Source organism: Tursiops truncatus, chromosome 6 (genome assembly GCF_011762595.2).
Source record: "Tursiops truncatus isolate mTurTru1 chromosome 6, mTurTru1.mat.Y, whole genome shotgun sequence".
NCBI classification, from domain to species: Eukaryota; Metazoa; Chordata; class Mammalia; order Artiodactyla; family Delphinidae; genus Tursiops; species Tursiops truncatus.
This window is the reverse complement of record NC_047039.1, coordinates 108,162,739-108,190,302: the sequence shown is the minus strand read 5'-3', so window position 1 is coordinate 108,190,302 and position 27,564 is coordinate 108,162,739. Positions and strand designations below refer to the sequence as shown.

The window sequence follows — 27,564 nt, the reverse complement described above, 5'->3', positions numbered from 1 at the left end:
GGAAGCCCCATAATCCCCCACCCAGAGATCACCATTGTTAGCACACATTAAAAAGTCAGATACCTATTTTGCACTATAACCACATTTACCATAGTGTGATTAAATCTTCTATATCTTTTGAAAAAGCACCTTAACATTTCAATTTACGGATGTATCATAATTTGATAAGGCTCTCGAGCTGGGAATGCAGGTTTAGGCATTATCACCATGACCGTTGAATCCCCTACAGCGATGTTCGGCCAGGCACCGAGGGCCAAGGGCCAAACCTCGGGAACCATGGTCTCTATTTCTTTCTTTCTCTTGCAGACTCCCAACAGGCATTAATACATGAAAGGCTCCAAAAGGTATTGTAGTTAAGCAGCTGGTTTAACTTGTCATTCAGGCTGGGCAGCAGTTCCCCAAATTTATTTGGCCATGGATCAACCCCCCCTTTTGTTTCTTGTACCCATTAACACCTTGAGGAACTCAGGGTTCTATGGAACAGACTTTGGAACATGCTGCCTTGGGAGAGATTCCTTGGGAGGATTGGAATTGTTGAGTCAACAAGTCTGTACCATAATACAAATACGGAAATTCAGGGAACAGACTCTGACGATTTACAAATCCATCACCGTCATCACCATCCCTCATGCTGATGTCCAGCTTGGTGGTTCAAGCTCTCGAGTGATTGACTAGACAAGCCCGGTGGGGCAGGAGGGACAAGCCCGGTGGGGCAGGAGGGACGGGGATATGTGTTTCATGATTTCACAGATCATGAAACTAAGACCCAAAGAAAAGTCAGAGCGGGGCTCCAGCCCTCCTGCTGCCACTCAGCACCTCTACGCCGTCGCCTATACCCCCTGGAGCAGGCAGGGGGAGCTGTGTGTTACCGCTTTCTCGGAGTCCGCCTCTGCCAGCCGTTTCAATAATGTTCCTTGTTGCTCCATCAACTTTTCGGAATCCTTCAAGGGAAGGCAGGGAAAGCCAACTCATTAAGCAATAAACTGACATGTCTACATCCTCTAGGTCCTGTTCCTTTTCTAAAAATTATACTTCTAATGATAGAAGTAGTAAATTATATTCTCATTATAAAATATTTAATGAAAACCGATAAAGTCCCCCTCATCCCTACCTCCAAATCCAGCCCTGCTGTTATGAGTTCGGACCGTCCTTTCTCTATGCATTTATACGTAGCTACACCTAGAGAAGTATCTTTTGGGGGATGAGGGGTGGGAAGGGATTAATGTGTAATTTTACCAAAATGATATCATACTGTATTTTTGTGTCACAACTGGATTTTTTAACCACAGTTTTATTGAGATATAAATTCAGATACAAGTCACCAATTTGAAATGTATAATTCAATGGTTTGTGGTATATTACATTATAATTTTTTTAATTGTGGTAAAATATAACAAACTTTTTCATTTTAAGTGTAAAATTCAGTGGCATATGGTACATTTCCAATATTGTGTAACCAGCATTACCATCTAGTTCCAGAATTTTTTCATCACCCTAAAAGGAAACCTGCACCTGTCAAGCCGTCAGTCTCCATTTTCCCCTCCCCCCAGCTCCCCCCAAACCCCTAATCTGCTTTCTTTTTTAGGGGGCGGGCGCACCACATGGCTTGCAGGATCTTAGTTCCGGGACCAGGGATTGAACCCAGGCTCCAGCAGTGAAAGCACTGAGTCCTAACCACTGGACCGCCAGGGAAATCCCAACCCCTAATCTGCTTTCTGTCTCTAATATGCCGTGGCATTTTTTAACTTCTCCCCGTAACCTTTGGGCAATAAGGTGGTTCCCAGGCTTTGCAGCTGTAAACACAGCAGCAGTGGACATGTTGGGCACGTACTAAGTGTCTCTCCAGGATTGATACAAAGAGTAAGAATGGCTGGGCCCGAAGATCTGTGATTTGTGGCAGGTGACATGCCCTGCAAAATGCCTGCACTGACGCACACAAACAGGACGTGAGAACGCCGGGCAGTAGCCAGCCTCTGCCTGTTGCCAGTCTTGCCAGCATGAATCCTGCTGTTTTAGTTTGCATTTCCCTATTTATGCATATGCTTATTAACCATTTAAGCTTCCTCTTCCCTGGACTGCCTGCTCACACCTTTGCCCACTCTCGCACAGGGCTGTGTCTTTGAACTGTCTCTATTCTTCGCAGTCACCTAAATAAAGTGTCCCTAGAAGAAGTCTCACCCCCCTTTCCCTTTCAGTCCCACAGGTCACCTTCGCAGGCTAAGAGAAAAGGACTCCCTGGTCCCAAAGTTTCCCAGGAACCTAGGAACTAGGGGAAGACAGCATTATGGGTTCTCTAGCAACAAGAGGAGGCAAAGAACGTAGGACGAAAACCTAGGCCAGGGACCCAGAGCCTGAAGCTATTCTCACTGCCCCGACAGGCCATGCCCTCTGAGCCTCCAGGGGACTCTACACAAACTAACACACCATCTCACCAAATCCCCTGCTCTAAGGAGCCAGGCACTATCACCACCCCCATTCCACAGACGAGGAGATCGAGGCTGGGAGAAGTGAGGTGAGCTGCCTGAGATCACACAGCCAGAGATGGCAGAGCTGGGCGCTAAGCCAAAGGACTCCAGAGCCAGAGCATTCCCCCAGCACACTGAGTACTCCCCAGTAAGCACCGCAGCAGGGCTGTGGTCCTGAGGGCCACATGGGCGGGAGGAGGCGAGAGCCTGTACAGAACCTGGAACGCCTGCTGTGGTGGGAGTTTAAATTAGCTGACCCTTCACCTCCAACTGGAGATTCTGGGATTCCGGGATTCCCGGATTGTAGGCGCTAAGAAGGTGAAAAGGGAAAAAACTGGTAGGAAGACGTTTTCTGAAGCCCCGTCCCCCCCACCGCCCCCAGTCCCAGGACAAACAGCAGCGACAGCCACCATTTACCAAGTACCCACTGCATGCCAGGAGTACGCACAGTCCTCGTCCACACATCACTTCTAAGTCCCTCACAACCCCACATGGAAGATGCTATTCCCATTTTATAGGTGGGAAAACTGAAGCCCAGAAAGGTAAAAATCACCAACCCATGAACACTGAGCTGGAAATGAAACAGATAAAACTATTTTAAGAGAATAATTTAGCTATAACTAGTAACATTCATAGAAATATATTCTGGAAACCCTCAAGTACACCAGGATAGTACAGACGAATGCGCAAAGTAACACTTGTAAGAGCAAACAACCAAAAATTGTCTCCATCAACAGAAGAGTGGGTAAATAAGTTGTGGTATTGTCATAAAATGGAATAGAGCAGTGAAAATGAACTACCTTAGGTTTCAAGGATAAAAATGGACGGATCTCATAAAAACATTGATTGAAAAAAGCCAACTCAGAAGAAAACATATGGAACAATATCATTTATGTAAAGTTTGAAAACATGCTAAACAATACTATATGTTTCTTAGGGATACATATATAAGTGAAAAACTCTCAGATTCCAGATAAAGTTTCCCTCTGATGGGAAGATGAGGTTACTGCCAAAGGAGACACCAAGAGGGATTTAACCATGTAGACAAGGTTTTGTTTGGAAAGCTGGATAGTGGGTACACTTTTACTTATTTTAAATATTAATTTTTAAACTACAAACAAAGGAAGTTGACACTGTTTTTTTAAAAAAGTTAAACTAAAAAAAATATCTCATCAGGACGGGCTTTTTTTTTTTTTTGACTGCGTCTCGAGGCTTGCAGGATCTTAGTTCCCCAGCCAGGGATCGAACCCGCGCCCACGGCAGTGGAAGCGCCGAGTCCTAACCACTAGACCGCCAGGGAAGTCCCAGCATGGGCATTTTGAGACTCTCGGTATCCCTTTGGTTTAGAACCAAACAGGAAGAGAGCTGTTTATACTGTCAGTCTTTTCAGAGTCATTTGCTAACATAAAATATATTTCAGAGACCACCTTTTAAGAAAACAAACTGATACCATACAATGTGTCCGCCAGCCATTAAGCCGCCTGCTTCACCAAAACTCAGGTCTGGTCTTCTCCCCGCTTTGTCGCATGACCCCTGGGATGGGCTGAACCCCTGCCTGACTCTCCACTGCTCTTCTGACTTTCAAGGTCCTTCCTGTGCCACCAGGCCCACTTCAACAACGAAGACAGCACTCGTCTACCAGATGCCCAGCATTTCACATGAATGATTTCAGCAAATCTTTCTATGGCCCCCTCAGGTCAGGCAGGCACCAAGAATATTTTCTTTATACAGACAGGAGCCTGCGGTGCTACAGGGCCACGGCTCCGAGTGAGCACTGGGTAGGGGTGCGACTAGGACCGCAGCTCACCTCTTTGCAGTGCTGTTCCCTTAGCAGTTCTCGGAGGGTGCGGTTGGTCTCCTCAAATGTGCTCAGCTTCTGCAGGAGAAGTTCCTTCTGCCTCGTTAGGGTGTTGATGTCCGTGCAGGTCATTTGTTTCTCCTGGAAGACAGCAGGCAGTCTTGCCAGGCACGGGTGGAGAAGGGAAGAGCTGGCACGGGGAGTCCCCATGGGGAGCTTAAGAGGTATTGGTGCCAGGCAGCCCAGGCAAGAAGAGCTGGGCAAAGGCAGGCTTCCCGGAGGAGGCAGACCTGGAAGGATGGGCAGGTTCTGAGCCTGCTGAGAACACCAGGTGGGGAAAAGGGCAGGAGAGTTCAGTGTGGGCGAGTGCAGTTAGGGCGGGCTTCTTGGACGAGGTGCGCTTCCTGGACGACAACATTTGGTGGCTGATACTGGCAGGAATCAGACACGTGCCTTGACTCACTGTGATCCCAGGAGACCCACGATGACATCTCAGAGGCCCTGGTTACCAAAGGTCAGCCTCGAAGGTCAGGCCCCAGAAGTGAGAAGAGGGGTGGGGGTCGAGGAGTTAAGTGTGCCCTGCCCTGGCCTGAAGATGTCATAAAGTCAGCATGAAGACAGCGGAAAGACCCCGCCACGGTGTGCAGCTGCCCCCGCTCTGGGCCCGGCCCCGGCACTGGGCGGTTGGGCTGGCCACCTACCGTCTTCAGTTTCCCGATGGTATCCTTCAGGGCCATGACTTGTTTGGCCGCAGCAGCCCCATCCATTTCAGCCTCCATCAGCTTGGACATGAGGCACTCCTTCTCCTGCTGGAGGTGTTTCTTCTGAAGCCTGGGCCCAGAAAGAACAGGGCTCTGTGAGCCCTCCCAGGCCCCTGCCCACCTGGAGCTCCGACGCTCACCTCACAATGCCCTGCGAGGCTCATCTCCTGGTCAGGGAACAGTGGGGGAGGGGGCAGGGATGGCCCTTCTGGCCCGAGTGGCCTTCTGGAAGGACACCTGGTCACCAGAGCAGGGCCTCCACACCGGGGGACATTATGCCACCTGCTTGTCTCTCAGACAGAAATCAGTGTCACCTCGTTCCCCAGCCACTGCCATGGCCACCTAACTACCATCTTCAGATCCACTTTTGAGCCCTCCCCTCCACTCTCCCCATTGGAGCCAAGTCTGGTCACACCACTTCCCGCTTCGAAAACCCTTCTGTGGCTCCCAACCGCCCTCGATGCAAACACCCCGAAGTGGCCACCAAGAGCCGGCCCCTGCCAACCTCCGTGGCCCCCCTTCCCCTCGGCCCACCCTCTCCCCTTGCTCCGCCCTGCTTTTCATTTCTTAGTCTCAAACTCCTCCCGCCCTGGGGCCTTCCTGCAAGATGTTCCTGCTACCTGGCGTGTTTTCCTCCCCCGCACTCACCTGCCTAGCACCTGACCATCCTGCCGGACTCCCGTTGTTTCCAGAAAGGCCTCCCTGATGCCCTCCCCCCGGAACTCTGCGGGGCCCTCTTCCCTGACCGGGAATCATGAGCGCGTTAGTGACTCTGTTGAACACTGTAACCCGGGCTAGGCTGGTGCTCGGGCAGCCCCGCAAGAGGGAAGGTGCCCAGGGCAGTGCCGCCTTACATGGTGAAGTCCTTCTCCTCCTTGATGCGCTCGATGCTGTGCCGCAGTACCGTGTTCTCGTGCTCGGTCTCGGCCAGCTCTTGGGCCACCTCCTCCAGCTCCTCCTTGCGTTCCTCCAGGAATCTTTTGGCCATCTGGCGCTCTCCCTTCTGCGTCTTGACCTGTGCAGGGGCATGCAGGCAGGGGCCACTGAGGGGAGGAGCTCCTCTCCACCGCATCTCAAGGTCCGCTGCTTTGGACAAAGCAAGGGGCACCTCCGATTGAGCACTCCATACTACTGAGGTCCTTTGGGCGCAAGCTCAGTCAATCGTCACAAAGACTCTGGACAGACACGATTCCTCTCATTTCCTCGTCACTGAGGAAAGGGAGCAAAGGGAGCCTGAGTGACTTTCCGGTTGGGGACAGAGCCAGGATACAAACGGTTGTTCAGCGGGCACTCCACGGGAGGAGAGATGTCACAAAAAGGCCCCTCGGGCTGTGGAGAAAGGCGGGCCTGTTGCCAGGCAGCCACCAGCCGCAGGTTCTCCAAGAGGGCCCTGGGCCCCAGTCGCAGGGGAGGACTAAAGACACAGGCCCCGTCAGCAGCCGCAACGAGGATTCCACGGCAGCTCCACCAACTTATTAGTTGGGGGCCTTGGACTTCCAAGTTGTTTCCAATTTCATTGCCACATCCCACCCAAAGACACAGCCCAGCAACTGGGGACAAACTTCCTCTGCCTGTTTGGGGCATTGTTTTCTGGTTTTTTTTTTTAATTTTTGTATAAAATGGAAAACAGAGGCCCCAGTGTCCCAGTCACTACATCTCCAAGACAGGGACAATAATACCACCGGCTTCGTTTACTGTAGTAAAAAATCAAACCAGGCCATCCATACAGAGCACCAGGCAAGGTCAGGGCCAGGCCTGGGCTAAGTGCTTGATGGAAAGGGATCCCAGGTTGCCCTGACTACCTCCCCAGGGGCACCTGAAACCCTGGGAGGCCTGCAGAGGCAGCTGGAAGGAGGTGTCCACCAGGAACTCACCCGGCAGTCCCAAGTGTCCTCGGGACACTGGCCAGCCCAGCCCCCTACCTCCCTCACCTCAGACTTGAGACAACCAACCGCGTTCATTAGACTGTCAATCTTCTTATCATAACGGTTCATTTTACAGTGACCCGAGTCGTCATCTTCGGTAGAGAGGTCACTTAACCGCATCACTGAGACCAGCTTTTCTGAAGATGGTGGTGTGATCTCCAGGCAGTGAGGTGGATTCTGATGTAGAGGAGGGAGAGACACATGAAGTCATAAGGCAGAACTGCAACCATTGGTCCCACCATCCCTGGCTGTCCGCTGAGCAGGAAGAGCTAAAACTGCTACAGGGCAAAACCACAGAGACCCCAAGGGGAAGGGCACACCGACCTTCTTGGTGGAACACTGCCTCATTATCTACCCTTGTTTGTTTTTTTTTTTGTCTTTTTTTTTTTTTGCGATACGCGGGCCTTTCACTGCTGTGGCCTCTCCTGCCACGGAGCACAGGCTCCGGATGCGCAGGCTCAGTGGCCACGGCTCACGGGCCCAGCCGCTCCGCAGCATGTGGGATCCTCCCGGACCGGGGCACAAACCCGTGTCCCCTGCATCGGGCGGACCCTCAACCACTGCGTCACCAGGGAAGCCCCCTACCCTTGTTTAAATGTTGTTTCTGAAGCTCTTCTAACATAGAAATAAAAAGCGTGTGTTACACAACTACTGAAGCCCGCACGCCTACAGCCCGTGGTCCGCAACAAGAGAAGCCACCGCAATGAGAAGCCCGCGCACCGCAACGAAGAGCAGTGGCTACTCTTCATTGCGGTGCGCGGGCTTCTCATTGCGGTGGCTTCTCTTGTTGTGGAGCACGGGTTCTAGGCGCGTGGGCTTCAGCAATTGCGGCACACGGGCTCAGTAGCTGTGGCTCGCAAGCTCTAGAGAGCAGGCTCAGTAGTTGTGGCGCACGGGCTTAGTTGCTCCGCAGCATGTTGGATCTTCCCAGACCGGGGCTCAAACCCGTGTTCCCTGAATTGGCAGGTCGATTCTTAACCACTGCACCACCAGGGACATCCCCAGTGTCAAGTTTAAAATGAAGGATATAACAAATTGGCAAAAACTGTGATTCCCAAAGTTGGCAAAAGTTGGGGGCAGTAAATATTTTCATACACCTAGGGTAGACATGAAATATGTCAAAAGTCTTTTAAATGAATATGAATACATTGGATATTGTATGAATACATTGAATATTGTGGATAGTTGCAAAGGCAAACAAATCTTCTATAACAGGTATTTTAAGGACAAGTGGAGAAATTTAAATATTAACCAGATGTTATATGATTAAGAAATTAAGTTTAAAAAAAAATGAAGTGAAGTTTTTAGGACTAATCACTGTTATTTTGGTTATGGAGAAAATGTTATTAGAAATGCATACTGAATTATTTAGGGTTAAAATGGTATTTCTAGAAAATATTTACCTAAATACATCAGCTTAAAAAAATAATTTTTAAAATGCATGTCCCCCTCAGAGAAGTTTATGCAAAGCTGTATAATACTTTCAAGACTTCAAAAAGATATTCTAATCTGGGGGCAAGTGTTTCCATGTTTTTTTTTGTTGTTGTTTTTTTAACTGTCTTTTAATTAATTAACTTATTTATTTGGTTGCACCGGGTCTTAGGTGCAGCAGGCGGGCTCCTTAGTTGTGGCAGGCAGGCTCCTGAGTTGCAGCTCACAGGCTCCTGAGTTGTGGCATGTGAACTCTTAGTTGTGGCATGCATGTGGCATCTAGTTCCCTGACCAGGGATCGAACCGAGCCCCCCTGCATTGACAGTGCAGAGTCTTATCCACTGCACCACCAGGTAAGTCCCTCCATGGGATTTTGATATATTGAATTTGATTCTCTCATTCTATACATTTATTCCATTGTATTAAGTAATTGCTATTTCTCATTGTTTGCACCGTTTTTTCCTTCTCGTAAGCTGAGGTGGCTAAACTTCTGTGCTAATTTCCAGGGAAAGATGATGGCTATCAGGAATAAAAGGAAGTGTTTTATTTTTTTAATTTTTTAAAAATCTTTATTGCAGTATAACTGCTTTACCATGGTGTGTTAGTTTCTGCTTTATAACAAAGTGAATCAGCTATACATGTACATATCTCCTCCCTCTTGCGTCTCCCTCCCACCCTCCCCATCCCACCCCTCTAGGTGGTCATAAAGCACTGAGCTGATCTCCCTGTGCTATGCGGCTGCTTCCCACTAGCTATCTATTTTACATTCAGTAGTATATATAAGTCCACGCCACTCTCTCACTTCATCCCAGCTTACCCTTCCCCCTCCCAAAGGAAGTGTTTTATATGGGTGTAAACTGTTATGTCAAACAAGTAGGACTCATAGGGTGCAATTTAAAAAATGTATGTGCCCTTTGTCCCACCAATTCTATTTTTGAGGAATTTATCAAGAATATCTAAGAATGTGAATTAATATTTAAATTCAAGGCTAGGGTATAGATAAATGTACAGCAAGATAGTATTGGTTAAATACTTAACAGTACACAAATGTACACACAATGGAATAATGCCTTAAAAAAATAATGTGCGATATAAATATAGTCAAAATAGGTGGAAAAAAGAACATTACAACAATAAGTAAAATATAATCCCATTGTTACAAAAATCAAAAGAACACGTCTATTCACAAGAAAAGATCCAGAAGTCTTGCACCTAGAAGTTACATGGGTCTCTTCTCAGGGTGGCGGAATTACAGGTGGTTTTTACTTTCTTCCTTATGCTGATTTAGATTTTCTAATTTTTTCTAATTTTCAACAATGACTGTGCATTGCTTTTATAAGAAAAAGAGTTATTTTAATATATAAAAGAAAGACAATAGGAAAATGTATAGACAGTATGATTACAATTTGAAAAAAAAACTCCGCATGGGAAAAAGTGATAATAAATGTACCGAAATATTAATAGTTTTAGGGTGGCAGTGACAAGAACAGGACTGGTGATGTTGTTTCTTGAGCTGGGTCTTTGTAAAAATTCATCAACACGCTTCTGATGCATGTACTATCCTGCACTTTCCAATGAAAAGGTTTTAAAACTTAATAGCAGCCAGATTAGAGTAGTAGAATTACAGTGATTGTCTAGTTTTCTATATTTTCAGCTTTCTGTCATAAAAATAGATGACTTAATTAGTAATAGGGTAGAGAAAAAACCCAGACCTGCTTTCTCCCAAAGATCTTATCTTGTGTACCAGGAGGGGTTTTAAAAATGAAACACGGGGACTTTCCTGGTGGCGCAGTGGTTAAGAATCCGCCTGCCAATGCAGGGGACACGGGTTCGAGCTCTGCTCCAGGAAGATCCCACATGCCGCAGAGCAACTAAGCCCGTGCGCCACAACTACTGAGCCTGCGCTCTAGAGCCCGCGAGCCACAACTACTGAGCCCATGTGCCTAGAGCCCGTGCTCCGCAACAAGAGAAGTCACCGCAATGAGAAGCCCATGCACCACAACGAAGAGTAGCCCCCGCTCGCCACAACTAGAGAAAGCCCACGTTTAGCAACGAAGACCCAACACAGCCAAAAATTAGTTAATTAATTAATTTAAAAAGAAAGAAAAGAAACATGAATCCCCACAAGCACATAGCAGCTTCCGGGGTCCATGTCCAGCTCCACCACAAACTCTTCCTCCTGTGGTCTTTTCTCTCTTGTCCATAATGGTAAGGGCAGGCTGGGGCCTCCCAGGAACATGGAAGGCCACTGAAAAATGGAAAGGGGCTGAACCAAGAGAACAGCATGAAAGACAGCTACTGCTTGAGAGATGGTAAGTCACATCTCTGGGCCCCTCCGTTTCTAGAATTCTGTGGCCCCAGGACTGGAAGGGGCACTGAGCTTTCCAGGGGGGACCATAGTCCTAGAACCCATGTCAACAGGAAGTCCATTTCCACAGTGGCATGACTTTGATATATAATTTGAGAACTACTAAGTCTCTTCATTAAAAAAAAAGAAAAGAAAAAAGCATTTTAAATAAAATATAGTATGTTTGTTATAAAGAAATTCAAGCAAACCATGAAAAGATAAAGCATTAAAGCCTCCCACCCCAGAGGTAATCACTGCTTACCACTTCTTATATTTCCTCCCCAAAACAGGTTTGCACATATAAACATATCCATACACACATGGACACACAGATGCACTTTTCTGCACAAATAGGGCCAAACTCTCCGTGCTGTGCCACTTGGTGCTTCATTATCATGTAGAAATATCTACCTCAATCTTCTAGTGGTTGCATGGCATTCCATTGTATGGATGCATCATAATTTAACCAATACCCTCCTGACAGACATTTAGGTTGCTTCTAATTTTTCTCTATTGCAAACAATGCTTTAGTAAACATCCTGATACACACACAGATCCCTGTACTCTTCTGTGACTTTTAGCATCAATTCCCAAGTGTAGAACTATAGAATCCATGTTTGGATGGATGCTGCCAAACTGCCTGCAGAACGGCTGAATCGGTTTCACAATCCACTCAAAACTGTCCAGGGGGACTTCCCTGGTGGCGCAGTGGTTAAGAATCCGCCTGCCAATGCAGGGCACACGGGTTCAAGCCCTGGTCCAGGAAGATCCCACATGCCGCGGAGCAACGAAGCCTGTGTGCCACGACTACTGAGCCTGTGCTCTAGAGCCCGCGAGCCACAACTACTGAAACCCGTGCACCACAACTACTGAAGCCTGTGTGCCTACAGCCCATGATCTGCAACAAGAGAAGCCACTGCAATGAGAAGCCCGTGTACCGCAACAAAGATCCAATACAACCAAAAACAAATAAATAAAACAAATAAATTTAAAAAATATATATTAAACAACAACAACAACAAAAAAAAAACTGTCCAGGGACTTCCCTGGTGGTCCAGTGGTTAAGACTCCGCACTTCCACTGCAGGGGGCACAGGTTCGATCCCTGGTTGGGGAATTAAGATCCCACATGCCATGCTGCGCGGCCAAAAAAAAAAAACACAAACAAAAAACCATCTAAAAAAGATTCGTTGATACCTCCCATATGCTTGTCAACACAAGATATTCATAATCTTTTCAACTTTTTTCCATTCAATAAAAATGATAGCTTGTTTTATCTAAAATGTAGTTGTTTCTAATTTACATTTCACTGATTATTAGTGAGGTACACATAGTAAAAAAAATCTAAAAAGCATTTTAATTCCAGTCTTCCTTGCACTTTATATAGAGAGATATGTCAGAACACTTTTCATTTATTCCCTAGAATACCAAACTCTCTTTGTCTCTTAGGGATAACATGGTAAATCAGGGAGTCAAGAGAGTGAAGTATGACTCTAAACTTCAGAGTAATTACTATTATTTCTAATTTTAAAAGTAATAAGTTCTCAGAAAGATAATCTTTCAAAATAGATCAGGGGCTTCCCTGGTGGCGCAGTTGTTGAGAGTCCGCCTGCCGATGCAGGGGACACGGGTTCGTGCCCCGGTCCGGGAAGATCCCACATGCCACGGAGCGGCTGGGCCCGTGAGCCATGGCCGCTGGGCCTGCGCGTCCGGAGCCTGTGCTGCACAACGGGAGAGGCCACAGCAGTGAGAGGCCCGCGTACCACAAAAAAAAATACATATATATATACACACATATATATATATATATATGTATATGTATATATACATATATATATATATGTGTATATATATATATATATATATCAGGCATCATCATCTTAAGGTATAGTCATCCCTTGGTCTCCACAGGGATTGGTTCCAGGACCCTCATGGATATCAAAATCAAAGGATGCTCAAGTCCCTTGTATAAAATGGAGTAATATTTGCACATAACCTAGGCACCTCCTCCTGTATACTTTAAATTAGCTCTAGATTATTTATAATACCTAATTCAATGTAAATGCTTTGTCAGTAGTTGCTGGCACACAGCAAATTCAAGTTTTGCTTTTTGGAACTTTATGGATTTTTTTTTTTTTTCTTAAATCTGTGGTTGGTTGAATCTACAGATGTGGAACCCGTGGATACAGAGGGCCAACTGTAGTCTCAAGCCCTTTACTTGTCTCAATAATAAGATCTTTGTCTAAAACACAGTCACAGGCCTTGTCTTGTCAATGAGTTTCTTCACTGCTATTGACTAGAACGTAAGCGTAAGGAAGGCACAGCTGCCAGTTTGCAGCTGTAACCCCAGTGTGCAGCAGTGTCGCAAGAAATGCATGAATGACTGCACGGATGGATAGATGGACAAGCAAAACGTTTTGAGGTGTGGCTAAAAAAAGACAACAGTTCTCTTGGAACCTTGGCAACTCACACGGAAGGCAGTTATTCCTCAGGAGATTATTCCAGTGGTTTTGATGACATCTATGCAATACGTGCACGGTCTCTTATGGGGGTGACCGTAAAAGTGAAGATGCTTTCTTGGATATGTACGTTCTGGTATATATTTTAAAATTATGCTTTGGCACTAGCAAAGTTACGTGGGGCAAGACATGTAGCTCCTCACATACAAATCAGAGAGCCTACGAGTACCGCCTCTAGAATGAGACACCCCTGAGTCCTAACTCCACCTCTGCTACTCTCTCTGTGAGACTTCACCTCTCTGAGCCTTGGTTTCCTCATCTGCACCTTAGGAGAGCGGGACCTACCGCATTGCAGTGTTGGCAGGACTCAAGAAGATTCCCACACTTTCAGGGTTTAGCAAGGCGCTTAGTAAGCGGGACCTACTGGGATGTCTCTGAGAGCTCCCGCCGACCCTGAACCATACAGAGTATGAGGCCTGCTAGAACCTGACCAATTGGAGAAGAAAAGCCTGAACGAGAATGAGCCTACCTCCCACTTGCATCCCACATGCCGGGTGGATGATTTTCCAGGGGGCATCCAAGGTACCTTGGTTTTCACCCGGACACTCCGCCGCACATTCACGGTGTCCCCTTTCATTCCGCGCTTATGTGATTTCTGTGGAAAGGGACAAACCCAGGGTCACTTCCCCACGCAGCTGGCCGTGGCATCACTCTGGTGGCATCTGCTTCCAACTCTGCTGGGGAGCCGCTTCTGACTAAGGCTACTGCTGCCACTTCCAGGTGACCGTCCTACCTTCCAACCAGGCAACTGAGCTCTGAAAGCGAATGTGTCTGTCTCTCAAATCTCTGGAGTTAGAAGTGTGAGGAGGCCCAGCTGGGAGGTGTCGCCTTGCTCCACAGCCTTGGCCTTGCCCCCCTGGCATGCTCCTACCTGGCTGTTGGTCGCTGATGCTTTCGGGAGTTTTTTTATGTGGACATGGACAGGGGTGTTCTCATCCACGTGAACATGTAAGGGGGGAGTTGAAGAGCGGTCCTTCATGGTTCGCTTCTGGCAGGTGGGGGAGGACAACACAAAAAAGGTTGATCTGTGGATGAGTAAACTGGGCGTGAAAAACCGAGCTCACAGCCTCTGGGGGCCACTGAAAGCCTAGCCACCAAGCGAGCAGGACAGCAACCAGCACTACTGGCATGCGGGCAGGAAGCAAGGCGGGCGTGCCATTCAGCAGGCTCCTGCAGAGATCCCAGCTGAAGACCACCGGGGAGATGCAGGTCCGTTCAAGAGAAGGGTCTGTGAGACCCACAAGTTCTACAAAAGAGCCCAAACCCAGGCCCCGGGGTCCTCAGAGCTGCATCTCTTTCCGAGCCTGCTGGAATGCACAGCTCCTCCTGAGATTCAGCGCAGCACAGATGGAAAGCAGGTGAGTCCTCCTACACCGGAATCTGAATGGGGCATGCGGATTAGCACGCACAGAACGGTTACGGTGCAAAATACTTCAAGCAGCAGGTAGCTAAAAGACGGTGAAGACAGAAAGCTGGAGGAAATGCCGAGATGAGAAGGTTGTATGGATTCTAAAGGCCACTTAAGCAGGGCTGAACACATACCCCTCGCCTACCACCAGCTCCTGTCAATCCCCATTCTTTTTTTTTTTACTTTTTTCTTTTTTCCTTTTTTTTTTGGAAATTCTGTTTTCAGATTTTTGAAGTTTGTCTGGAAGGATTAGGCTAACACAACCTCCTCACACCCGGCAGCCTTGCCACCGGCAAAACCAAATCCAATCAATCAGCAGGCTATGCATGAAGGCACCTGACAGAGCACCTGGCCACCGGGCTACCAGCAGAAGCGTTTCTTCTGGCGGGGCCACAGACCACGGGGCTGCTCTGCGCGCATGTCACCTACCGTCACAGTCACACTGGGTGAGCCACAAGGTGTCCTCAAGACCTTTTTCTGCTTGAGACTTGTTACTCTGTTCTTCTCACACGATGGAAACCTGTACCCAGGCATAAGAAGCAGATTATAAGCAGAAAACTAGAGTTCTTCTATTTCTTAGATCTCCCGAAGTTATATACTACATATGGTGTCTAACAAGTCCACGGCTAGGAGAACCAGTGTGGAATCATTTGGCTCCCTGTACACAAGCACCAAGCTCTCATGGTGTGCCTGGCAGGGGGATGGAAGCAGGGGGTGATGGGCATTCGCAGGGCTGGCCTTTTAACCTGCCATCGCATCACACGTATTGTGACCTTTTACTGAAAAGCCCAGCTGTCATCCTGTCTGTCAGGAGACAAAAAAAGCAGGCAGCATGTGGGCAACAGCCAACATATTAGTCTGGCCAAGGGCGAAAGTGCCCAGGACACTGGCTGGAACAATGCTCAGTGAATGACTGCCATGAAAAGACAGAGGCATAAGCTCAGGAACAAGGTCTCTGTGACTCAGTTTCATAAAATTAATAGTCAAATATTCAAATAAGAGGATGAAAAATGACCATTTCCCAAAATATTCCATTTGCTACCCGTTAAGCCCCTAAGAGGCAGGGTTATTGTTGCTCTTACGGATTTTTTTTTAATACCACGTGTAATTCATCTTATACATAAACAGCCCCATCACCAAATCTGCAAATAAAGCAAAAGTTTAATCTCCAAAATCTGGCAGCAGTCAATCCAAGAATTCCAGGACGGGAAGGGACTTGGAAAGTACATTTGATCCATCCCACTGCCTGATGACAGCCCCCAAAATATGACCTTGCCCTCGCCCTCCATTATTTTGGAAAAAATAATGCAACATAAAAATTCTTTAGCACTTTAGCATACATTTTGCTGTATGTATATCACACCTTGATATAAAAGAAAAAAATTTTTTGAGTCCTACTAATCATTTAGCCAAGGAATACCAAATCTGTGCAGATGGGTTTTTTTTTTCCCTCCTCACTTAGAACATTTCTGTTTACTTGAAGCCAATAGATTTGGGAAAGCTCTCACCCTCAGCGGGTTTTCCATCAAACTACCTGGATTCCACCAACATCTGACTAACTGCCGCGTCCACCTCTTACGTGGTTGTTATTTATTTACACCTAACCTCCTTTCAAAAAGGATCTGAACCTAGTACTCCAATGACAACGATGGTGATCCTATTTGCTACCAGGAACTGGGGCACCTGAGGGCGGGCGGGCCAGAGGGAGGCAGAACTGGGATTACATGCGTGCATTTTCCTCTTTCCTCTTAAAAATTATTTTTAAATGTTTTGGTCCAGGCTTTCAGTACACAGAACAGAGAGCTGAAAAGAGAATCATCCAGTGAGCCTGGCCTGGGAGCCCCTGCCCGCTTTTCCCTGCCCTATGGCGGAGGCGCCCCCCACAATGGCAGTACCTGGGGGAGCCGCCTGAGGATGACGCAGACATGGTTAGGCATCAAAGCCGCAAAGGTGGGCAATTGGGTCAGCAGGCTCTGCTCAGGGGGACCCAGAGGGGCGTGTCAGTGAGAATCTCAGGGGCCGGGCATCAAACGTCCTGAGGGGAGGAGAGTGTAAGCTTTGGGGGTGACAGTTGGATGAAAACTTGGGAGGTGCTCCTCTGCTGTCCAAGTCGCACAGCAACTGACTGTCCTGCCAAAGTGGGGGGAGATAGGAGAGGCTGAGCGACCCGGTGGGCGGGGCGGTGAGAGCTCCCCTCCCCAGGGAGGGCCAGGGGGCGGAACTTCGAAGTAAAGGACCACCACACCCAGGCCCCACGCGGGAGGGAAGGTGGGTGGCCACCAGGGGGAAAACCTGAGATGCTGGCTCGCGTGCGAAGAGGGCAGGAGAGAACCGCTAGGCTCCAAGTGGGCCCCAAAGGGCCGGAACCGGCGTAGGGAGCGGGAGGGATAGTCGGGGCGGAGCCAGGGCAACTGTCTCCTAGGAGAAGGGCGTTCCCGGCAAAATAGACACCCGAGAAGACCAATAGTATTTGAAGGAGGAAGGAGCGGAGGCTGCAGGGGGAAAGGGGCGCTAAGCAGCGAGTGGGTGCCCCGACGGCAGAGGGAAAATCCTCCAGGGCGAAGCAGCGGCCGCTGAGATTTAGTATCCGAGTTAGAGCGGGTTCGACGTCGGGTCGTGCAGGGAGCGCGGCGGGAGAACCGGGAGGCCCGCTGGACAGGTGAACCCACCCAACGGGGTAGGGCGCCCCGGAGGCGGTCCCCGGGGACTGCGCTGCCTACGAGAAGCCGTCAAATAACTGCCGGGCCGAGGCCCTCAGGGAGGGCGAGGCGGACGGGGCGACGCCCACCGGCGGGCAAGAGGGCGCGGGGCCAGTCTCTGTCGGCGGAAAGAAGGGACGACCACCCACCAGCGGGCAGGAGGGGACCAGTTTCTGCCCATAGAGAGAAGGCCGAAGCCTGGAGGGAGCAGAACCCTGCCGGTGGCCAGGTGAGGAAAGGCCCGCCCGTTAGCGGGAGGAGGAGAAGGCCCGCGCCGGTGGGCGGGGCGGGGGGCGAGATTCTGACGGGAACTGGACGAGCGCGCCGGAGGGTGCCGGCGGGGGCGGCCCGGGGGGGCAGCGGGACCCGGCGACCTCGGCGGGGGCCACCCCGCCCGTGGGGACCAGGCCCGGCGGCGGCCGCGGAACGCCCCGGAGCGCCCTGGCTCCCGCCTGCCGGCGGCCTCTCACCAGAAGCGACACGGCTGCGCCCAGAAACGCCTCCTTATGAAGTCGTTGAAGTCAGAGGCCAGGGTCTTGCCATGGAGACGCCGCGGCGGATTCAATCCAGCTCTGGCAGCGACTCCTCCCCGCTTTCTCCTCCTTTTCCGACAAGCGATCGGCAGGTCGCCCATTGGCCAGTTCAAACCCCCCCGGGAGCCTCTTGGGTGTCGCCATTTAGGCCCAGCCCCTGGCGTCACAGAGATGCCCCGCCCCACCAGAAGCTCCACCCCCTTCCGGGCCACGCGTAGCGTCGCCAGGGAGACGCGCGACGCCACTGACGGGCCTGGCCCCGGCTTGCGTCGACCGGGCTTGCCTCACCGGTCAAGACGAGCTTTCCCCCCTCCGCCATTTTTACCCTGCCTTCAGCCCTCATCGGTTCCCGAAACTCAGAAGAGCGCCCAACTTCTAGCCTACTCCCTCTGATTCATATTAGGCCACTGGGCTCAGGGGTCAGGAAACATGTTACTGTCCGGAGCTGGGCGCTGCTTCTGGAAATACAGCCCTGTCTCTCCTCCCCTGTTGGTGCAGAGATGGAGCCCGCTTCTGCACACCACCCAGACTCTCTCCCCCTCCCACATCGCCTGTCTTTGTCCAGGGTGGAGGAAGGGTCCGCGTTCCTCTTGCTCCTCAGTGCCCTCCTGCACACTGTATGCTGCTGTGTGTACACACCTACTCCGTTGAAGTTCTCGCTGAGTCTCCATCTTCTCAACTATGCTTCACTGTCAGCCAATTATGGGGGGCTGTCACGTGGCTCACGCAGCCGCCCTGGATTCTGGGAGACTTTAACATCCTCAGGGCCATCCTGGCCTCAGTTCCTTGACATCCTCATCTCCATGACCTTCTCTCCACCTCAGCCATGTACTCCCAGGGTCACACAACTGGTCCACCTGAAATCTTAAGTTCCAGCTCCCCCCTCTCCAAACAGAACGCATTCTTTTGCCTTCCCGCCTACTGTCTAATGCTTATGGCGTTCATTCCTCAGTGTTAGGGAGCCCTCCACTCCCTTGCCCCGTTCATTTTCTCCCTGTTGAAGAAATGATGGATCCCCAATCCTTATTGTAATCCAACCACCAGAGTCTCTGCAAAGATCAAATGCACAAATCATTTCCTCCACCCTCAGCTGAGCCCTCACCACTGCCCAGCAATGGTTTAATTTATCCCTGGACCCCCTCCTCCTCCCCACGTTGGCTTTTTATTTATCTGTCTATTTATTTATGTATTTTTGGCTGAGTTGGGTCTTTGTTGCTGTGCGCGGGCTTTCTCTAGTTGCGGTGAGTGGGGGGCTGCTCTTCGTTGTGGTGCGCGGGCTTCTCATTGCAGTGACTTCTCTTGTTGCGGAGCACGGGCTCGAGGCGCAAAGGCTTCAGTAGTTGTGGCTCGTGGGTTGTAGAGCGCAGGCTCAGTAGTTGTGGCACACGGGCTTAGTTGCTCCGCGGCATGTGGGATCTTCCCGGACCAGGGCTCAAACCCGTGTCCCCTGCATTGGCAGGCGGATTCTGAACCACTGCGCCACCAGGGAAGCCCGCCACGTTGGCTTTTCCAAATCTTTGCCTCTTCCCCATCCCATATGACAACTCTCCTTTTTCATAGAGAAACATAAATTCATCCAGTGGAATTCTCTCCACCTTCTCCCACCTTCCCCCACCTTGTCCCCCCACCTTCAGAAGAAGTGATGTCATTTTTGCTGCCCAAGATAACCTTCTTGTTTCCAGGCCTAGGTCAAACATCTCTGTAAAACATCTCTTGCCAGCCCCAACACAGAGTTGTTGATCATTTCTCAGTGCTCCCACATTCAATGAACCAACATTTATGAAGTCCCTACTGTGTGCTAAGCCCAGGGTGAGGGACACCAAACCAACACATCCCACTCGGTCTTCAAGGAGTACACAGCCAACCCCTCTGACGTGACCAGATGAAATGATTAAAGCTTTCCCCTCCCCACCCACTGAAGGATTTTGCCTCTGTGGTTCTGTCCCCTACCCACCATCTGAGGAGGGTTTTTCTCTGCCAGTGCAGTTCTTCGGGGCTTTTGTGATGGAGAATCTGAGAATGGACAGGACTGAGAGGTCACCACCCTCAACACACACACACATACACACACATGCATACACTGGAAGCGAGTGACAGGAAGGAGGAGGGGGAAAATCTTAGAGACAGGCAACAGGGAGGAAGGAGTGCTGAAGACAGGGGCACAGGGACACCTGTAGTGGGTGAAGGATGTGTGATGGGAAAGAGAACAGGATTTTTTCTTTAAATATTATTTATTTATTTATTTATTTGTCTGCGCCGAGTCTTAGTTGCAGCTTGCAGGATCTTCTGTGCAGCGTGCAGGATCTTCTAGTTGTGAGATCTAGTTCCCTGACCAGGGATCGAACCCGGGCCCCCTGCATTGGGAGCTCGGAGTCTTAACCACTGGACCACCAGGGAAGTCCCAGAGAAGGGGAATTTTTAAAGCATAGCTGTGGTCTGTTATTTGCCCCTTTTGTGGTGTTTGAGAAATGCAGGTAAAGAACTTGAGTTATTCTGATATCACTTTGTTTTTTGTGGGGGTTTTTTGTTTTGTTTTGTTTTGGCTGCATCAAGCGGCTTGCAGGAAGGACGTGCGATTGGAAAGAAAACAGGAATTTTAAAAAATATATTATTTATTTGGCTGCGCTGAGCCTTAGTTGCAGCTTGCGGGATCTTCTTTGCAGCATGCAGGATCTTTTAGTTGTGAGATCTAGTTCCCTGACCAGGGATCAAACCCGTGACCCCTGCAGTGGAAGCATGGAGTCCTAACCACTGTACCGCCAGGGAATTCCCTGATATCACTTTGGATTGCTGGACCGTGTTTTCTGAATTCAAGCCACTCCAAGCCTGGCCAGCACTGGCCACTTTTTTTTTTAAGAGCACTACCTAGCACTGATGAGGACATTGGGAAATAAGCAGTCTCACACATTGCTGGTAGGTTTAAAAACTGATGTAACCGGACTTCCCTGGTGGCGCAGTGGTTCAGAATCCGCCTGCCAATGCAGGGGACACGGGTTCGAGCCCTGGTCTGGGAAGATCCCACATGCCGCGGAGCAACTAAGCCCCTGCACCACAACTGCTGAGCCTACACTCTAGAGCCTGCGGGCCACAACTAGTGAGGCTGCGTGCTGCAACTACTGAAGCCTACGCGTCTAGAGCCCGTGCTCCGTAACAAGAGAAGCCACCATAGTAAGAAGTCCGCGCACCGCAATGAAGACCCAATGCAGCCAAAAAATAATAATAAAATAGATAATAAGACAGATCAATTGTTGAATGTGGAAAGGTTTCCAAAACATATAGCTGAGAAAAGTAAAAGGCAAGGTGCAAAGCTGTAAGTCGACCATGATGATGTAGATATATATTCACAGAGAAAAAAACGACAAATTTAGGGTGGAGGATACATGGGTGTCTCTTGTATTACACTTATATATCCTCTTTTTAAAACTGTGAACAGGGACTTCCCCGGTGGTCCAGTGGTTAAGACTCTGCGCTTCCACTGCACAGGGTATGGGTTCGATCCCTGGTTGGGTAACTAAGATCCCTCATATCGTGAGAGGCGGTCAAAAATTTAAAAATAAATAAATGAAATAAAAAATAAAACTGTGAACAAAAGAGGGTATGTAATGTGTATTAGTTTCCTAGGGCTGCCTTGACAAAGTACCACAAACTGGGTGAATGAAACAACAGAAACTAAACAGAACTAAACAGTTCTGGAGGCCAGGAGTCTGAGATCAAGGTGTTGGCAGGGTCATGCTCCCTCTGAAGGTGCTTGGGAAGGATCTGGTCCAGGCCTTGGTCCTAGCTTTTGGTAGTTCCTTGGTAGCGGAACTCCAGTCTACCAATGGCCTTCTCCACGTGTGTGTGTCTGCATCCAAATTTCCCCTTTTTATAAGGATAACAGCTGTAGTGGATATTAGGGACCCATATTTCTCCAGTATGACCTCATCCTAACTAATTACAACTATAACAAATCTATTTCCAAATAAAGTTGCATTCTGAGGTACTGGTGTTAGGACTTCAACATATTAACTTTTGGGGGACACAATTCAACCCAAACATAATGTATCTGTTCCATTTAAAGATGTATAATAAAATCGGGACTTCCCTGGCGGTCCAGTGGTTAGGACTCTGCGCTTCTACTGCACAGGGCATGGGTTCCATCCCTGGTCAGGGAAGTAGGATTGCTGCATGCTGTACGGTGCAGCCAAAAATAATAATAATATTAATAACAATAAAATAAACACTAATGGAGCACCACCCAGCCACCCAGCTTAAGTAATAAAAGATTTTTTTTTAAATTTTTAACCAGAAGACACTATCTCAGAATGTTAACACTAACGATTTTAGTTTCCTCATTCTGTTTCTCTAAATTTCAACAATGAAACTGGGCTTTTCTTATTCGTTGGAAATAAACACAGGTGAAGGAGGAGTTGTTAGCTCCAGCGCTGGACCCCAGCCCTGCGTGCAGCTCCTGGCGGGGGGATGGCCCGAGTCCTTAGGCTCTGGAGCAGCCTGACCATTTGCCCTAGGGCCTGATTACCAGTTGTTTCCATCTTAGAGCACTTCCTCCAGGGCCCTGATGCAATGGCCACAGCATAACCCTGGGGAGAAGGAATCCGTGCTCCAAACAGGGTCTAGCTTTTTCTTTCAGGTGACTTGAGAGATTTCAAGTCCTGGGTGGAGTAGGGAGAGAAAATTCTCCCAGGCCCTATCAAGGATTGGCTCCTCTTGGACCTTTAACCAGCCCCTCAGTGACCCTGGGCCTCTGAGATTGGATGGACGCTGGACTCAGTTGAGAAGAGAGTCCAGGTTCTACGGTGGCCCAAAGCAGCGGTTCTCAAAGTGGGGTCCCTGTACCAGCAACGTCAGCATCACCAGGGAACTTGTTAGAAACACACATTGTTTAGGCTCCACCCCAGACTTACTGAATCAGAAACTGGGGGGCAGGGGGAGCAGCAATCTGTGTTTTAACAAGTTCTCCAGGTGATTCGGATGCACTGTAAAGTTTGGACTCTAAAGTTTGAGAACCACTTCCCGGACCATCTGGGAGTGATCTTGGAGGGCAAATCTGGTCATGCCCCTTCATTTTAATGAAGGAAACACATTTTACAGAGAGGAGAAGGACCTGGCTCAAGGGGTACAGATAATTAAGTGGCAGAGGTGAAATTGGAAATTAGATTACCTGTTTACAGAGACACCCTCCTTCTCCCTGCCACACTTTTTCCTCTGACTCAGGCAGACCACCCAAGTCCATCCTGATTCACTGTCATCGTCTGGAGGGTCACTGTGATACCAGTGACCCTCAGTGCAGCACTCCGTCTGTGCCAGGCACCGCGCTCACCTGCATTAGCTCAATGAATCCTCACAACATCCGGTGAGGTCGGCTTGAGTGTAATCCCATTTTACAGAGCAGAAAACTGAGCCTCGAGAGAGGTCAGGACACTTGCCCATGGTCATAGAGCTAGAAGGGGCTGAGACAACTCAAGCCAGTTTTCTCTGCCCGCAAGGCCTACGCTGTGACTAGTAGGTTTGCAGGGAGGGCTCTTCTCCAGTATCCCTTCATTTTTTTTTTTTTTTTGGCCGCCCTGCTGTTTAAGGGATCTTAGTTCCCCCACCAGGGATTGAACAAGGGCCCTCAGCAATGAAAGTGCGGAGTCCTAACCACTGGACCGCCAGGGAATTCTCCAGCACCTACAATTCAGCTAAGAAACCGGAAGGAAAAAAAGAGCTCCCCAAGCAGGCGAAACAGTTGGCAAACAGCCAATGCCCAAAAGCTGCCATTTACTCATAGCAAAGCCCCTTGTCTCTTGGTTTGCACACTATTGTGGCAGTAGCGGGGTGGGGGGAAGAGCAGATTAGAAGTGGTCCAGCAGGAGCGAGAAGGAGACCTAGTTCTTGCCCCGACCCATCCCCACTCTCACTTTCTTGCAGTTCCCCATGCCTCCCCCAAGCAGTGGGTATGCCTTGGAGAAAGACTTCCCAGCCTTTTTTCAGAGCAGGGCACCCACAGAAAACCAAAATATTTACACAGCATCTGAGTAGTCTGGTGGGTATTGGGGGACGTTTGGAAGTCTTGATGAAAATTTCATACTTCATTCTTCATAATATATATTAGGATTAGAAACTGTGGTATAAAATATTAGGGAAGACTTTAAAGCTCAGTTTTGTATAAAACTTCCAAATAAAACATACTGGATAAAAGAAGACAGACACAAAAGGCCAGGTACTACATGATTCCATCCAGGTGACAGTTTGGAAAAGGCAAACAGATCAGTGGTTTCCAGGGACTGGGGTGGGAAAAGGGAATCGACTGCAGAGAGGCAGAGAACTTTTTGGGAGGATGTATATATTCCGTATCTTCACTGTAGTACTGGTGGCATGACTTTACATCTGTCAAAAATCATCAAAGTACAGAGAAAGACAAATACTGTATGATATCACTTATATGTGGGATCTAAAAAAAAAAAATACAACAAACTGGTGAATAAAACAAAAAAGAATGAAGAGTGGCCCCCGCTCGCCGCAACCAGAGAAAGCCCTCACACAGAAACGAAGACCCAACACAGCAAAAATAAATAAGTAAATGAATAAACTCCTACCCCCAACATAAAAAAATAAAATAAAATAAATGTCCATAATTAAAAAAAGAAACACACCCCTAGATACAGAGAACAAACTAGGGGTTACCAGTGGGGACAGGGAAGGGGGAGGTGCAGTAGAGGGTTAGGAGAAAAACAGGGTTATTATGGAATTATATGAAATCATGTGTGTGAAGCTTTTGAAAATTGTAAAGCACTATAGAACTTAAAGACTCATTCATTCCAAAAAAAACATCAAAGTAAATTTTACCGTATGTAGCTTTAGCTACAGTTCCCAAACCTGTCAGCTCCTCAGGATCACCTGCGATAGTTTTGTTCAAAAACAGTCAGGCCTCACCCACAACCTACTGAATCAGAACCCTGGGCAGGAGAATCAGGAGGGGGCAGGAATCTGCATTTCAACCAGCTCCCCAGGCAACAGGTGGTGGAGTGTGTGGTTTGGGGCCAGGACTTCTGGGTCAGGACAGGGGATGCCAAGCTTCTATCTCCAGCCCAGACCCGACCCCTGAATCCCAGGCTCGTGTATCTAACTCACTGACACCTGCACCTGAATCTCAAATGTAGCACATCTGAAAATGATCTCCTCCCGCCCCAAGCCAGTGCCCTGCCCCACACTCTGTAGTTTTCTCCATTTCTGTTGATGGCAGTTCCATTCTTCTAGTAATTTGGGTCCAAAACTTTGACATTATCCTCAATCTGTCTAGGTCTCTCTCTCTGTTGTTGTTTAGCTTTTATTTCATAATCATAAACTTAACTCTGCAATTCAGCTAGACTTGGAGCGGGGAATGGAAAATGTGAAACCCAAAGCACTGCAGCAAAAGCACAAAGATTATAGGATGTCACGAGCAGATGAGGGTGAGGGATGCTCTACTGAGCTACGGAAGGAATGGGCTGTTTAAGATAAGGCACGAGTCGGATTTACTAGATTTGTCCACAGACAGCAATGGTGAGCTTCTTGCTGGTCTTGCCATTGCTGGATCCAGCGTGGTCCACGGCTGCCACACGGTTCATGACCTTTTCTACCTTGCCAAAGACCACACACCTGCCATCCGGCCACTCAGTCTTGACAGTGCAGATGAGAAACTGGGAACCACCTGTGTTGGGTCCAGCATTTGCCACAGACAAGGTGCCAGGACCTGTGTGTTTCAGGGTGAAATTCTCGTCATCAAATTTCTCCTTGTAGCTGGATGCCACCAGTGCCATGATGGTACCACCCTGGCACATAAATCCCGGAGTACTTCTGTGAAAGGAGGACCCTCATAACCAAATCTTTTCTCCCCAGTGCTCAGAGCACGCAAGTTTTCTGCTGTCTTTGGAACTTTGTCTGCAAACAGCCTGAAGGAGATGCAGCCCAAGGGCTCGCTGACAATGTGGAAGAACACAGAGGGGTTGACCATTGCTAGGCAGCGCAGGGAGCAGCTCCCAGCGGTGGCGTATCAGTGTCTCCTCCTGAAATTCTGCTGCTGCCTCTCACCGACCCCACTGTTAACACCCTGGTCTGGGGCACCATCATGTCTCACTTGGATTATTACAATGGGTTCCTAACCCATCTACCTACTGCTACCCTGGATCCAACTACATTTCATTACAGCAGCCAGGGTAATCATGTTAAAATAAAAATTAAATTGTGTCATTTGTCTGCCTCAAACCCTCCAGGGGCTCCCTGTCTCAGAGTAAAAGCCAAAATGACCTCCAAGGCCCTCCGTGCTCTGGCCCTGACCTTGGCTCCCTCACCTCCAGAACTTGGCTCCTCCTTGCTCGTTCTGCTCCAGCCACAGTGGCATCTTCCCTGTCTTTTGAACCTGCCAGTCCTGTTCCTGCCTCAGGACCTTTGCATATGCTGCCCCCTTGGCCTAGAATGGTCTTCTTTCCCATATCCCCATAGCTTGTCCCCTCACTTCCTTGAAGTCTTTGTTCATGTGTTAACTTCTCAGCTCATACTTGATATTTCCTCCCTCATTTTGTTCTGTAGGACTTAACAACCTCCAATATTTGCTTCTCTGTTTTTGTCTGTCTCCCTCACTAGAATGTCAGCTCTATGAGGTCAGGGATTTTTGAGGGACAGTTTTATTCACCGCTGTATCCCTAGTATCTAAACATGGCCCATAGAGGGTGCTCAATAAATGTTCATTTTAATGAATGAAAGCGACACCTGGAGCCTGGAAGGGAGAAGTGACTTACTCAAGGTCATAGCCATCCAGAATCAATAGCTTTTGGTCTTGGAATGAACAAAGCACCAATGCCACAGCTCTGGCCTAAAGTCCTTCTCAGAGCCATGCCAAGCTCTGGAACCAAAGCCAGGCCAGCAGGACCTCATCCCTGGTACGGAAGGAGGGAAAGCCCAGCCCCAGGGGGTGCCTGACTGACTCTGCCAGGACCCAGGGGCTTACAAGACCAAGTCAAGGGGCTGCATGGGGGAGGGGCTCCTCTGAAGGAGGAAACCTGGAGATGGCAGGTCCTGCGCTGGTGGAGCCACAGCAGCTACGGGCAAGACAAGGAGTCACCTCCCCATCCCCTCCGGCTGCCTGAACGCAGGCAGTGGAGACAGTTGCTGGGCCTTCCAGGGGTGGGGAGAGAGGAAGGCCGGCAGTTCCCAAGCAGGAGAGCATTAGAAGGTGAAGCTGCTGCAAGTAACCCAGAGCACAGGGGGCGGATTCCAAATGCCCCAGGCTCCCTTCCCATTGCTGGCCCCAAACCAGCAGAGGGCGCCCTGGCCCACAAGGTCCAGGTTCTGCCACCTTGCGCCCTCTGGCTGCCACACTAGTTAGGGCAGGAGGGGAGCCCTGGATCTCCCCAGCCACTTCCAGGGGAGGGGTTCCAACTGCACAAGTGAAGATCCAAAGGCAAGGAGGCCTCAGCAGCCCTCGGTCTGGCCTGGGCCCACCCTGGCCAGCAAGGTGAGGCCAGTGATGACCACGACAGCCGCAGTGGGTAAGCACTCACTGTGGGCTGGGCTCCAGGCCTGGCTACTTTATACCCACCTGGCCCATGAGATACTTCTCCTCCCACCTCCACTTCACCAATGAGCAGACTGAGGACGTGATGCCAGATCGATCGCCCGACTCCTTCTCTAGGCTGCCCCCCCGTCTCTGTCTCTCCAC

The 27,564-nt window shown here is 49.2% G+C and overlaps 1 protein-coding gene and 1 pseudogene across 15 annotated transcripts in view; both read right to left on the bottom strand.

The window, feature by feature from the left end:
- Positions 1–18,006, bottom strand: part of ODF2 (outer dense fiber of sperm tails 2) — a 30,841-nt gene extending 12,835 nt beyond the window's left edge. Inside the window, exons 1-10 of one of the 15 annotated variants that reach the window (XM_033858754.2) lie at positions 17,823–17,955; positions 16,549–16,688; positions 15,083–15,173; positions 14,117–14,233; positions 13,715–13,840; positions 6,956–7,126; positions 5,879–6,039; positions 4,965–5,094; positions 4,273–4,404; positions 870–941 (exon numbers count right to left, since the gene is read on the bottom strand). In XM_033858754.2, coding sequence (XP_033714645.1) covers positions 870–941; positions 4,273–4,404; positions 4,965–5,094; positions 5,879–6,039; positions 6,956–7,126; positions 13,715–13,840; positions 14,117–14,233; positions 15,083–15,173; positions 16,549–16,580 — 1,032 coding nt within the window. In that variant the 5' untranslated portion in view covers positions 16,581–16,688; positions 17,823–17,955. Of the gene's footprint in view, positions 1–869; positions 942–4,272; positions 4,405–4,964; positions 5,095–5,878; positions 6,040–6,955; positions 7,127–13,714; positions 13,841–14,116; positions 14,271–15,082; positions 15,174–16,548; positions 16,689–16,945; positions 16,964–17,501; positions 17,629–17,822 lie in introns of those variants that run through there. The other 14 variants (XM_073806672.1, XM_073806673.1, XM_033858749.2 and 11 more) reach the window with 14 other exon arrangements.
- Positions 18,007–23,077: 5,071 nt separating this feature from the next.
- LOC109552424 (peptidyl-prolyl cis-trans isomerase A-like) lies at positions 23,078–27,510 on the bottom strand (annotated as a pseudogene).
- Between the last annotated feature and the right edge of the window lie 54 nt (positions 27,511–27,564).